Consider the following 14,113-nt stretch of genomic DNA (forward strand, 5'->3'; position numbering starts at 1 on the left):
GGGTCCTCCGTAGGACTTTTTGAAATATATTTTCGCATTTGTCCATGGCAACATTCAAGCCGCGCGAAACACAAGGTACACACACCGTACACCACGTGCAAAATATCATGGAAAACGCGGTTTCGGTTCATGGTGCATACGGTGGGCGCATGCAGCCAACGCGTCTCCAAAGCAACAGCGCATGTTGAGCAGTCGTGGAGAAATCACGTAGAGCGAAACCCAACAGCTCTGATTTTCACGTATGAAAATTCCGTGCAGTTCATACGTTATTTTCATACGTAATTCCGTAGAGCGAAACCTCCCTATTACCAAGAGTACATAACCGGTTAACCCCAATGAGGCCGACATTATGTACTCTTGGTCATTACGTAGTGATCTCATCAAGACAGACAAGAGTACATAACCCCCGTTATCATGGTTATCAAGAGTACATAACCCCAGGGCCCAGGGTTATGTACTCTTGCTCTCATCAACCTTGCACTTGACTTGGCTTTGGCCCAAGCTTGCAAGCGGGCCAAAGTTTGGGACTTTGGGCACAGAACAAATTTCCTTCCCACATAATTATGCACATGTACGACTCGTACTATAGTATTATGCGCAAGAGTCCCAGTACGCAGTCCCAGACACTGAACCAGGGAGTAGTGGGAGTAGTATTTTACTACTCCCTGCACTGAACCATGTGAACCAGGGAGTACTCCCTGATGTGAACCAGCCGCATCTCTTCGCAGATGAGATGAAGTCGAGGCGATCGAGAGCTTCATCGATCATCATCAAGAGTACATCAATCGCGTGGGTTCAAGGCAGGTACTGTAGTAGAGTAGTAAAATACTGGTATTTTACTACTCCCTGTTTGGAAAGCGAAGCAGAAAGGAGAAATGGCGTCCCTATCAAGGTAATGAGCTAGATCTCTTGTGGGAGATTTTTAGTATTGCTTGCACTTGTAGTTTGGCAAGGAGACCTTACTGTACCTTGGACATTAACTCATCCTCGAGGAATCCAATCGGTCAGACAATACCTTAATTTTGAAATTTCTGGTGGTTTTGTCAAATGTGCATTATGTTCTACAAGTTTTCATTGCATAATGCATGTCTTATCGACTCTTAGTTGACCCGATTCGTCCGCCTTATTGTGTTGTGATCATTGTTGATATTGTTTGTTGCGCCATCCTTGATGGTTAATGTTGATCGACATGCTAACTGCGTTGCACGACTAAACAATTTTGCCATTTTCGAAATAGACTTTCGAAATGTTCAACTTTCTTGGGTTATTCTGTAATTCTAAATGAAGTTGGGGCACTGCACGTAGAAGAATAGCCCACATGATAGCTGTCACTCAAGTCTTTAGATCGTAACTTCAGTTCTACTCACTCAAATGAACAACTTCTTTCTTCGTAGTATTGTTCATGTATTCATGTCTGTATTGATCTATATAATGAATGTGGGGTAGAGATCTAATGTGTGTGTGTGTGTGTGTGTGTGTGTGTGTGTGTGTGTGTGTGTGCGTGTGCGTGTGTGTGTGTGTGTGCGCGCGTGCATGGGTGCGTGTGTGCGCATGCGGCATGTGTGTGTGTGTGTGTGTGTGTGTGTGTGTGTGTGTGTGTGTGTGTGTGTGTGTGTGTGTGTGAGTTCCGTTGTCTGTCTGTCTGTCTGTCTGTCTGTCTGTTTGTCTATGTGTGCGCGTGTGGGTGAATGCACGTGCACATGATATGGATGTTGATGGTGTATGTGTGTGATGTACTAGTGTCTTACCGGCTCCTGCCCAGCTTAGCCAGTTTGAGCTGGATGCGGAAGCGGACGAGGCCGAACAGGTAAGGGAATGGTACATTGTGAACGCCCAGTGCGACGTGGGACAAAAAGGGAATGGTACATTGTGAGCACCCAGTACGGCGTGGGACAAACAGGGAATGATACATTGTGAACGCCCAGTGCGGCGTGGGATAAACACTGACTGCTGTCTGCAACTTTACACTACTACAGGTCTGCTCTCGATATAACAACTCTCACTTGTACATAAACCTCGTTAGTACATAAAAAAATCAAATCCCGCGCCGAAACAGCATCACTCCCACACAAAATTTGTTCTACACAACATAATCCTACATAACATAAACCTCGACATAACACACGCTACGGCGGTCCCCGACGTGCGCACTCTCGATACAACATAAATTCACGTGCATGGTATGATCAAGCCGTAGCTGTAGCTAGGCAGTTTAGGCCAGTTTAGTCCTACATAACGTAAACCTCGGCATAACGCACCCTATACGCGCAGTCCCCGACGTGTACACTCTCGATACAACGTAGATTCATGTGTGCGGTACAATCAAGCTGTAGCTGTAGCTAGCCAGTTTAGTCCTATGTGCACATATTCTGCGGCAGAATATGTGCACATAGGACTAAACTGGTATCTGATGTCGATGGTGGTACAGTGTGTATATGTTTGCACGGTTGAACCCGCCTTGTAATACCCTTCATTTTGAGGTGCATCTTGTATTTCACCCACGGTTTTCTACATAACATAACTCTCGATATAACATAATGTTTGCGTGGTCCCAGAGATTACGTTATATGGAGAGTAGACCTGTAGTATGCTTCTGTCGTGCCATCTTTTGGTGCATACGCATACGTGAAAAAGACCCGCGCGCGGCATCTCCATCATGTCATGAACCTATCCCATCCTAAGATCGGCACCCCCCTGCCCATCCTTAGATCGGCACCTGCCCATCTCAGGATGGGCAGAATCGACGGAGGGGCCGGAACACATACACAAGCATGCACGCACGCACACACACACACACACACACACACACACACACACACACACACACACACATGTGCACACCCATGCGCACACACACACATGTGCACACCATGCACACACACACGCACACACGCACACAATGCTGTTCTCGTTCTCATCTCTGCTACATTTCTCCAGTCTGATTTTTGGCTTGGGGCCCATCGTCAGGATTGGTCTACTTTGATGTAAACCATGTATAGTCTCTTTGTCCGTTGCAGTCTTGTTTGTCAGTGACCAGTGATCAGTGATCTGTGTCATTGCAAGCAGTCGTCAATTTGAGGGAATGAAAAGGAAGATGAACCTGTGTATTGGCACAGTGTGGTTTGTACTGGAGAGGTTCTGCGAAACGAAAATGCGTACAAACTTTCGCTCTATGTCATGAAGTGAGAAACTTCGCACGAACTTTCGCAACTTTGGACGCGAAACTTGCAGTGAACGCGAAATGAACTTTCGGGTCATGGCGTACGTGCACTTGGCGCGTGCAAAAGTACGAAAATGTGTAGAACACAAAGTAATTAGTTCATGCGAACGCTCGTACACATTTTCGCAAGGCCCGTCACGAAACTTCGTTCGAATTTTCGTTTTGCAGAACCTCTCTACTGTGTATTGGACTATTGGTATTGATGTTTTGCTGTGAGTAAGTCGAGACATTTCATGAACGACCCGCAGGGTATTCACGATTTTGCCTGCCACTATCTGTATGCTTGCAATGGTTTGTTCATGTTGGCTGTAGAATGTGCCTGTGTTGAGACACGCTATACCACCGTATGGGCGAAGGAAGGGCTGGATACCTCGCAGCCAAGCAGTAAGTTCTTACGGTATGGGCGGCTGAAGGATTCGATATTTTTTCGAGCAACACGCTTTGAAAGCTGATTGCACCCAACTTTGAAGCTCTCCGTTTTCTTGCCAACTGACTGGACACTTGGCTGACTCACGACTGCCGTCCAGAGCATATTAGAACTTCGGAAGCAGTCAACTCTCTTAATGCTACCGAAGGTGCCCCACTATTCAGTAAAAAAACACACTATATTTTGCCAGTATTGGTCTGTTAGACGTATTCACATCCTAAATTCAATGACTACCGTATTTCCTTGGTCAGCGTTGCAACAGTGTGTAAGCTCTCAGAGGTGAACTATCATATTGCTGCCTGCGTACGTTTGTACAGGAAATATTGATTAGGCAAGACATAGGTCACAGAGTGGATTTCTGTCCCATTCTGAGAAAGACACATAAAGATGCTGCTTGGGCCCCAGAGAATGTGACATTGAACTTATTGTGTCCGCTAATCATTCCTGTCTCTGTTTGGGGCTCTCTTGTTTAGGACTTTCAAGATGGAGGTGCGTTTCCTGAGGTTCTGGTTGCGCAATACCCACTGGGCATGGGGCAGGAGAAGGGCGTAAGTCAAGCCTGGCGTGGTGTGTGGCTGGGTATATCATTCAGATCTTGTCCGCTATCGTTGCTGTAAGAGAAAATCTGTGGGTGCACATCCAGTGCATTTGCGGATTTGCTTGCTTCTCTTGCGACGGGCGTATACATGGTACATGGTGTGTGTACCCGTGCGCGCGCGCGCGTGTGTGTGTTGTGAAGCTTTTTGTGCTCATATCCAAGGTAGGATTTACTCCGGCTTGACTGGTCTCCGTATAATGCCACTATACTTGGTTGGATCTTGGCTTAACCATGTGTCCTCTCGTCACAGCACATAGCTGCCTGCTTATGAGCCTGTCAACCCGGCTTCACAGTGTCTTCATCATCTCTGTTCCGTATGGCATGTATATGTTTGCTGCTGGTTTTACTTACAGAAAGCTGTGAGCACCCAAGCTTTGGCTCTGAGAGGTCATCACAAGGATAGGGTAAGGATTTGCCCACCCTGGCTGTTCTCTAACCATTGGTGTGCCCCAGCACTGCACGAAAAGCTATTATAAGATGTACAGTTGTGGCAAGTGAAATCCGACACTTGGCATAAGGGACTGCACCATGCAGTCTGCAGCCCCTGCAGCCCTGCATATGTACAGTACATGTGTTACATACAACTTTATCTGTCTGATGACAAACCTCGTACTCATCACAGTCAAGGTTCAAAAGGTGCTGGCAAAAATGAATGGGGATTGGATACCAATACTCCTTATGTGTACCATGTTTGTGAACTGTGTGTATCTACGCTGTGACCTTTCAATCTGTTTGGGATGCATACGGCTCTATAGACAGGTGCAGTGCATTACATCATTGATGTCCATTTGTGGCGCTGTCCCCTATGGCAAGTGTCGGATTTCACTTGCCACAACTGTACATGTATGCATCTGCTGCCAGTCCCGGGTTTCCAACTTGACTTGTACCATAGGTGTGTTACAGCCCATGCATTGTCATATGCCCTCTCTCCAGGTTTTGGCAGTATTTGAAATCCATGTCGTTCACAGAGTTGTTGAGAATACTTACCGGTATGCAGTTCTGAGAGAACTTCTGCCCCCCCCGCATAAGGAACGGGCCGAGAGCAAACGCGCAGTAGGTGTTGTACTCGCATCGTGCCAGCCGCCACCCCCTGCTCTAGCTGGGGCTGGGTTTCCCTGGTTCTACAGTCCTACGTGCAGTTATCTTCAGAGTAAACATCGAGGGACTGCTGGAGTTTTGCGAAATGAAAGTATCATCCATACTTCTCTCACATGGATGTGCAATGAATCCAATGAATCCCCAATGATTGTGCCAATAGAGTGGTAGATGTGCTGTGATTGGGTCAACGAGTCGTGAATACTAGGTCTTGTAATGTAATGTGAACGTTTTCTGATGCGGCGTGCTGGATGTTTGTCTGCGTTGGTATATTTTGCCTTTCAGGTTGTCTTCTCCAAATTCGAGGATTTGCTCCCAAAGCATCTAACCGAAGATGATCCTGAATTACAGCTGCCTACTGAAGAGGAAATTGAGGAAGTAAGTATCTGAATATGGATGGATGTATTGCAAACAATAGGAGGACAGAGGAAGTGTTTTTACTCAGAGTTTCACGCACTAAGCGATCATCAGAAAACACTGTTTTCTGATGATCGCTTAGTGCGTGAAACTCTGAGTAAAAACACTTCCTCTGTCCTCCTATTGTTTGAACCAGCTCTACCACTCGGTATTGAGCACTCTCTTGGACAGCCTGGAACCTCTCTGTTTTATGGATGTATTGCTATTGTTGATGCGTAAATAAGTAAAAACTGCGAGAAATTCAAAGAGTTTGTCAGAGCATTCATGTTCTTTGCTGGTCTGACTCAAGTGTGTCTTGTTCTGTTTGCAGTCAACTAATAAGACAAGAGAGGCTTTGGATGCTTTGGTGGCTAAGAAGATTGCTGCTGCTCAGCCCAATCAAATGGCCGAGAAGCTGGCACCGGCGCAATATGTCAGGTAGGCACAGCAGTTTGTGGGTGTGTGTGTGTGTTGTTGTTGTTGTTTCTTTATTTTACTTCACCATATATATTGTGTGTGTGTGTGTGTGTGTGTGTGTGTGTGTGTGTGTGTGTGTGTGTGTGTGTGTGTGTGTGTGTGTGTGTGTGTGTGTGTGTGTGTGTGTGTGTGTGTGTGTGTGTGTGTGTGTGTGTGTGTGTGTGTGTGTGTGTGTGTGTGTGTGTGTGTGTGTGTGTGTGTGTGTGTGTGTGTGTGTGTGTGTGTGTGTGTGTGTGTGTGTGTGTGTGTGTGTGTGTGTGTGTGTGTGTGTGTGTGTGTGTGTGTGTGTGTGTGTGTGTGTGTGTGTGTGTGTGTGTGTGTGTGTGTGTGTGTGTGTGTGTGTGTGTGTGTGTGTGTGTGTGTGTGTGTGTGTGTGTGTGTGTGTGTGTGTGTGTGTGTGTGTGTGTGTGTGTGTGTGTGTGTGTGTGTGTGTGTGTGTGTGTGTGTGTGTGTGTGTGTGTGTGTGTGTGTGTGTGTGTGTGTGTGTGTGTGTGTGTGTGTGTGTGTGTGTGTGTGTGTGTACTGTGGTGCATTCCTGTTCGTCATGACATGTTAACGGTTGAGTTGCAAGCTCTTACATTCACAAGCCCATGGAGCTCGTTCATGCATATCAGATCATGTAACACATCTGTAAGTTTCTGGGGGGCTTTCTCATTCTGTGCTATGGTGGTCACAGTTCTGCTCACTTTTCTGTCCTTTCCTCTTTTTTTTGGTTTACAGATATACTCCGGCACAGCAAGGTGTGGCTTATGCTAGTGGTTCAAAGCAGCGCGTGATTCGTATGATGGAAGCACAAAACGATCCAATGGAGCCTCCCAAGTTCAAGTATGTCCTTGCATGCTTTCTTTACTCAAGTATATCTTTTGCTAGAATGGACTCGGATGGAGAGCCAAACATTATTATAGCGTATTAAACTTGTAGTTCCTGGGTCCTTTTATTTTTATAAATATATCTTGCTTGTCACATATAGTGTATGCCTCCACTCACAATTACACATTCGTGAGATCAGGTATCATTGAACACGACTGTATTTTACATTGACCTAGACTGCACCAAGCTGGGCCCATATTTTTGCCTCTTACAAGTTGTCATGTGACACAGCTTTCTAGTATACGGAGCACTAAAGTTTTAAAAAGTACTGTCCGTTATTTCTATTTGCTCCCTCAGGACTAACACAAAGATCCCCCGCGGCCCACCGTCACCTCCCGCACCGATTATGCATTCCCCACCTCGCAAGGTGAGTTTTTTGTTTTTGTTGTTGTGCGATTACATGTATAGACGGCGCGCATACTAGTGTACATGTACCTGCCTACCTACCTACCTGCCTGCCTGCCTGCCTACCTACCAACCTACCTACCTACCTACCTACCTACCTACTTACCTACCTACTTACCTACCTACTTACCTACCTACCTACCTACCTACCTACTTACCTACCTACCTACCTACCTACCTACTTACCTACCTACTTACCTACCTACCTACCTACCTACCTACCTACCTACCTACTTACCTACCTACCTACCTACCTGCCTGCCTACCTACCTACCAACCTACCTACCTACCTACCTACCTACCTACTTACCTACCTACCTACTTACCTACCTACCTACCTACCTACCTACCTACCTACCTACCTACCTACTTACCTACCTACCTACCTACCTACTTACCTACTTACCTACTTACCTACCTACCTACCTACCTACCTGCCTACCTACCTACCTACCTACCTACCTACTTACCTACTTACCTACCTACCTGCCTACCTACCTACCAACCTACCTACCTACCTACCTACCTACCTACCTACCTACCTACTTACACGCTTGTCATCTGAACCTTTGTGTTGCATTACTTCTGTTGCCTCACGGTAGCTATCGGCTGCTTTCTTCTCAGTGTTGGTTTGAGCTGATATGCACACCATGCAGTGTTAGCAGCCTTCCTTGATTTTCCCACTTTGCGTTTTTTCCACCTTGACTGCTAGCCTACGGTCAAGGACCAGCAAGACTGGAAGATCCCGCCATGCATATCCAACTGGAAGAACGCCCGTGGTTACACCATCCCTCTTGACAAGCGCTTAGCAGCGGACGGTCGCGACCTGCAGGATCCGCATATCAACGACAAATTCGCCAAGCTCGCCGAAGCCCTGTTCATCGCTGACAGAAAGGTATGTGCCGTTGCTGCTGCTGCTGCTGCTGTGTTGGTTGTACACGTTCTGTTTAAATTGTGTAGTCATGCATTTGCCATCACGCTCTAGCATTGAACACCGATGCTGAGATGATGATGACTGCAGTACCATCATTGCGAGTGTGGCTTCACTGTTTGTTGCCACATTTGAATAGGAGTACAGTTATGGGTGTGCCTTAGATTAGATCGAAATATGTGTTGTTGTTGTTGTGTGTGTGTGCATGCGTGTGTGTGCGCGGGCGTGCGCGCGCGTGTGTGTGCGTGTGTGTGTGTGCGCGCGCACGCGCGCGTGTGGTACATGGCGTGTGTGTGTATTCTCTTCTCATTCAATAACCGCTAGGCCCGTGAAGCTGTAGATCATCGTTCTTCGATTGAGAAGAAGCTGGCACAGAAAGAAAAGGAGAAGAAGGAGTCTGAGTTGCGCGACTTGGCCCAGAAAACACGTGACCAGCGTGCTGGTATTCGACCCTCTCGTATGGGTGAGTTCCCTTGCTGGATTCCATACAGTTGTGCACCCATACACACTGTTACACAATGCAGCTCAGGTGCTTATTGCTCTCTGTGGCCTGTACAAGTAGAGGAGTACAATGTACTGTACCAGGATTGGCAACAGCACCTGGTCTTCTTCATGGTCAGTTTTACCCATACTGTCCTGGTTGTTACTCCCGTACATTCATAATTATGGTGTGCTTCAGTGTTGAATACTGCAACCTTGTGACTTGTCCGTGCTTTGTGAACAGATGAGGAAGACACTGCTGCCAAGGAGAGAGATGAGCTCAGACATGAGCGCCACAAGGAGCGTGAGAGAGACAGGCGGATTGCTCGGGCAGCTCCCGACAAACGGTTAGCAATGACTTTAGTGGTGTTATTCGTCTGTACTATGTCGTTTTCAGCAGTGTTCAGCATAGTGTATCTTTGGATGTTGTATGGTGTATGTTGTTGTTCTCTCCATATCAAGTCGACAAGCAACACCAGCTAAGTTGTGTGTGTGTGTGTGTGTGTGTGTATGCGTGCGTGCGTGCGTGCGTGTGTGTGTGTGTGTGTGTGTGTGTGTGTGCTTGCATGTGTGTGCTTGTGTGTGGGTGGGTGTGTGTGGGTGTGCGCATGTGCGCTGATATGCACTCGTGCATCTCAGGCATCGTCTGGAGCACCAGAATGACAGAGATGTCAGTGAAAAGATCGCACTTGGACAGCCCATCAAAGCGAAGTCGGATGACGGACAATTTGATCAGCGATTGTTCAACCAGTCACGGGTATGGTTATGGATACAAACTCTGTGTCATGCAATGTGCCCCCATCGAATTCATGTGTATTTTGCATCACCCGTGTGTGTGTCTGTGTGTGTGTCTGTGTGTGGTGGGGGTGGGGGTGTACGAACGTCAGTTGATAAGGCTGTGTTTACATGAGAATTTTCAACCCGGGTTGAATGTCTGTACGATGAAAACAATAGGTGGGTGTTACATGAAAACAATAGGTGGGTGTTACATGAAAACAATAGGTGGGTGTTACATGAAAACAATAGGTGGGTGTTACATGAAAACAATAGGTGGGTGTTACATGAAAACAATAGGTGGGTGTTACATGAACACAATAGGTGGGTGTTACATGAAGACAGTTGACCCAGGTCTACTGGTATGCCACCGAAAGTCCACTTCTGGAGTCATGTATGGTCACCTGAATGCTTTCACGCAAAATTTGCCTGTGCAGTGCTGTTCAAACCTGACACGAGATACGCACAGAAGTATGGTACAGTGTAGTACGATCTCTCGATTTCAACCCAGGTCAATTGTAATGCGTCATGTAAACGGTCCAGCCAATCTGTGTTCATGGCGGGTTGAAACTCCCGGGTTGAAACGCCTCATGTAAACACAGCCTAAGTGTATCATGGAGTGGATTTCGCATCTAATACTAACAGGGATAGTTTTGTAGTCTATGTTGGGCAGGAAACAGAAACATGGCTGCTTTGCTAATGTACATGTACATGATGTAAGATTACATTCTCCTGTTTGTTGTGCCGGTGCAGGGTCTTGATTCTGGCTTCCAAGGCGGCGAGGACGAAAGCTATAACGTGTACAGTGAGCCGTGGAGAAATTCGTCGCAGTCTATCTATCGACCGCGGAAGAATGCTGAGAAGGATGTGTACGGCGGTGATGTGGATGAGCTACTCAAGCAGCAGAAGCGGTGAGATTGGGTTGATGCTGGCTGTTTGAAAGGGCTTGAAGACCAGCTCTGTCATGCCCCTCATGGATCAGTACGGCTGATTGTGCAGAATGACGTGACTGGATTGTTCACATCTTGTCCCTCTCTTGTAGTCTGCTAATACCGGTACATGCATAGACCATGGGATGTTGCGTGCAGCTACAGTGCTACAACAGACCATGGGATGTTGCGTGCAGCTACAGTGCTACAACAGACCAGTGGCTATGCACATGTAGTATAGTGTACCACTGCACTAAGTTCTCCATGCTCTTACTGCTTGTGTTTCGGCTAGGCTTTTTGCTCGCCTGGCTGTGTTTTGCTAGTGTTTGACCTATTCTGCTCGCCGTCTGTGTGTGTGCGCGTGCATGCGTGCGTGCGTGTATATGTGTGTGTGTGTGTGTGTGTGTGTGTGTTTGTGTGTGTGTGTGTCCATACATGTGTCCTGAAACAGCTTTGTTCCAGACAAAGGATTTGCTGGTGCTGATGGCAGTGGTCGTCGTGACGATGGCCCAGTGCAGTTTGAAAAAGAAGATGCGGATCCGTTCAACTTGGAGAACTTCTTCCAGTACGCGAAGAAGGGGAAGCGCTCCCAGGAGGATGGTGGTGGTAGCAGGTAAGACTGAACGGAGTGTTGTCTTTTTGAAGCCTAGTTTATTCTGACCGAGCGTTATAAAATTCTTCGAACAAGGCCCATAAAGGCACATTGTTTCGCATAAAATTAACTTTCCTCGATGAATACACGCTCACCATCGGACATTGGAGTTTAATGAGAAGAAAATAATCACAAGCCACACCACCAAACAGCAGACCCGCGTTAAACCCCCAACTCAAACTTGGGGCATTCACTCCGGTCGCTTCATGGTTCCCTTTTTTTGGCGCTACATTCTGCCTAACGCCATGGCACGCGCCCTCACTTCACAGAGCACAATGCAATGGCACGCTACCTTCTGCTGCTTCTTCTCCGTGATGTGCTAGTTGCACCTTCTCTCTCTCTGTCCCCCCCCCCCCCCCCCCTTCTGCATACTAGGTGACATAATTCGCATATTTTTTTGGCGCTACACTCTGCGTATAATTATACTTCTGAAGTATACTGCTCTTGTGTGGTTTCCGCGGTATTCATTGTTATTACCTGATGATGGCCAAGTGCCGAAAGGTTGTAAAAATAACGGAACTGGTTCGGATGTGCAGCGATATGGGAATGGGTGTGTCCACCCGAATTCCTTTCAGAGATGAAGCTGCAGGAAGCCTCAGCCCTTCTTCAAACTTAGTACTGTAATTTCACAATTTTTCGGTGTGCTTTTATTTTCGGTACTTTAGGTGCATCTGTTTCATACCTAAAATTTCAATACACCGAACAAACACTAACACACATAATCCAATAGGGAACTGCTTCTTAGTACCTACATTTTCTGTTCACCTAACCTGGCCTTTTGCCCTCACACCGAAAATATTGAGTACCGAAAATTTCTGAAATTAGAGGAACTTATAGGTCCTTTTCTCTTTCCATATTACTATTGGCTCAACATCCGAGTTTTTATAATAGATATTATCTATGATTCTATCTGTCTATATTTTGTGTGCACTGCAGCTCGAAGAAGTCAAAGCGGTGAGAACATGTTACTTGTGTTTTGAGATCTGGCCTGCCGCAGCCTCCCTGAGTCGCATCCAGTCAGTTCAGCAGTTTGATGGTCGTGTGTGTGCCATTTCCCACGGTATGATCATCACTACCACCACAGTCGGGAATCTGTTTGACTATTGTGCAGGTTTGCAGAAAACTCGCATCGTTTGCTGGGCTGTGTGCTTGCATCCATTGAGCATACATAATACTTGTCCTTGTCCGTATCATACTGACGCTCTTTTCGGGCGTTCATTTCATACTATCTTAGCGCCATTCTAACTGGTCACAACCTTGTGCAAGTCCTTGTTTTGTCTAGAAGCATTGAGTGTGACGTTTTGTAATGTTCACACCGTTCAACCACCTGTACACATCACGTACGTCCGGTCATGAAATCCTTTTTAATTCAGAGCATCATTGCTAGTACTAATATTGTAAGAAAAGCTCCTGTCGTCCTAAGCTGATGTACCCTTGCCGCTAGTACTAACCTTACGACCCAGTGCTGCGTGAGGCATCCCTGTACTTGTCCATACTGACAATAGCACTACGTGTAGAGCTTGCATTCTCTTTTTCAACCCATGTCTTCACTCGTGCAGTTCCGTCCGTGCACGCGTCCTGACATTATATTTTGCAACCCAGCATTGAACCTGGAATGTCACGTCGGGTGTGGTGCGTGTTGTTTCCTGCATTCGTACAGAATGCTTTGAAATGGCTTGCTGATGTGTGGTGCGTGCTGCTGTGACGGCCGAGGTCTGTCTGTTGCCAGTGGCAGTGGAGCTGCTACTAGTACTAGTGGACTCTAACTTGTATGTAGTCAAATGGGCGTTTGCTCTGGCCATCAAAAATGTCATTTATATCACGAGTTGGCGTTATGATATCCGAGGTCTTTGTTGGTGAGCTTGACTGCCATTGTTTATCCTTTGAGATGCAGTTTCGAAGTCCAATGGCACCGAAATCATTGCCAATTTCTGCTGGCTTTTTCGTGCTGATTTATAGCTTGGTTATAATTCTAGACATGACAAACAGTGTTATGACTGTGTGTGTTGGCTGTTTAATAGCTCGTGCCGCCTCTTGATCTTGTCCACGCAAACAGCATTACAGGTGCAATGACTACACACACAATCAGTGTAGATGTACCATGCAGTTGATCTTGCCCCTGTTCATGCCAACAAGAGTACTCTTATGTACTCGTACTCTTGATGCGAATTATCCCATGCCAAGAATCTCATGTCGTGGTCTTTCTGTATCCTGGCAGGTCATTATGTTCGTACTCGTGTGCATAATCGAAATAGTTTTAATATTGTATTTTATCACTCCCTTAGTATTGACTCGCATAGATTTTTGCCATACCTAAGCAGTCAAATATTCCTGCATATTTCACTCCTTAGGGCTATATTGACTGCTTATATTTGACTGCTTAGGGGTTGCGCAGTTGAACGGTGCCTAGTGCAGCATTGTCACTGCATGAGTAGGTGGGGGTGCAACGGTTGTGCAATCATAAAACCGGGATTCATGAGCTTATCGTTCTGGAATTTGAAATACGGACTGTTTGTCGTGATAAATCTAATATTGACTTCGTACTTGGTCAGATAGGAAATAAAAAAACTCGTAAAAGACCTCGGCTTCGCCTCGGTCTTTTACTCGGCTTTTATTTCCTATATTGACCTCGCACTCAGTCAATATTAGATACTTATTTTTTCTGGCGGCTACAGCACACGCTGTAGAACCAACACATGCTGTAAAACCAGCATACGCTGTAGAACCAGCACACGCTGTAAAACCAGCAGAAGTTATAACCGACACTGCTACGACCATGACTACTATGGGACCTGCAAGACTACCGTTGCAGGATTGATTGTACAATCATGTAGATCTACAATCCTGCAACATTACTGA

The 14,113-nt window shown here is 46.4% G+C and overlaps 1 protein-coding gene across 1 annotated transcript; it reads left to right on the plus strand.

Moving 5' to 3' along the window:
• The first annotated feature begins 802 nt into the window (after positions 1 to 802).
• On the plus strand, positions 803 to 13,094 carry LOC135809167 (SNW domain-containing protein 1-like). The gene is made up of 16 exons (XM_065322453.1): positions 803 to 892; positions 1,741 to 1,807; positions 3,533 to 3,604; positions 4,121 to 4,195; positions 4,599 to 4,649; positions 5,626 to 5,718; positions 6,068 to 6,174; positions 6,934 to 7,038; positions 7,381 to 7,450; positions 8,201 to 8,383; positions 8,744 to 8,882; positions 9,144 to 9,246; positions 9,539 to 9,656; positions 10,427 to 10,584; positions 11,054 to 11,215; positions 12,191 to 13,094. The coding sequence occupies exons 1-16, from the start codon at positions 876 to 878 to the stop codon at positions 12,210 to 12,212; spliced, it is 1,542 nt and encodes a 513-aa protein (XP_065178525.1). The 5' UTR covers positions 803 to 875; the 3' UTR covers positions 12,213 to 13,094.
• Positions 13,095 to 14,113: the final 1,019 nt, after the last annotated feature.

Source organism: Sycon ciliatum, chromosome 2 (assembly GCF_964019385.1).
Source record: "Sycon ciliatum chromosome 2, ocSycCili1.1, whole genome shotgun sequence".
NCBI lineage: Eukaryota > Metazoa > Porifera > Calcarea > Leucosolenida > Sycettidae > Sycon > Sycon ciliatum.

What these genes read in the sequence shown, in the direction of transcription:
- LOC135809167 (XM_065322453.1), top strand. An exon ending in ATGGAGCCTCCCAAGTTCAA is followed by an intron (nt 7,039 to 7,380) that starts GTATGTCCTTGC and finishes TTGCTCCCTCAG; the next exon opens with GACTAACACAAAGATCCCCC. An exon ending in TATTCGACCCTCTCGTATGG is followed by an intron (nt 8,883 to 9,143) that starts GTGAGTTCCCTT and finishes CTTTGTGAACAG; the next exon opens with ATGAGGAAGACACTGCTGCC.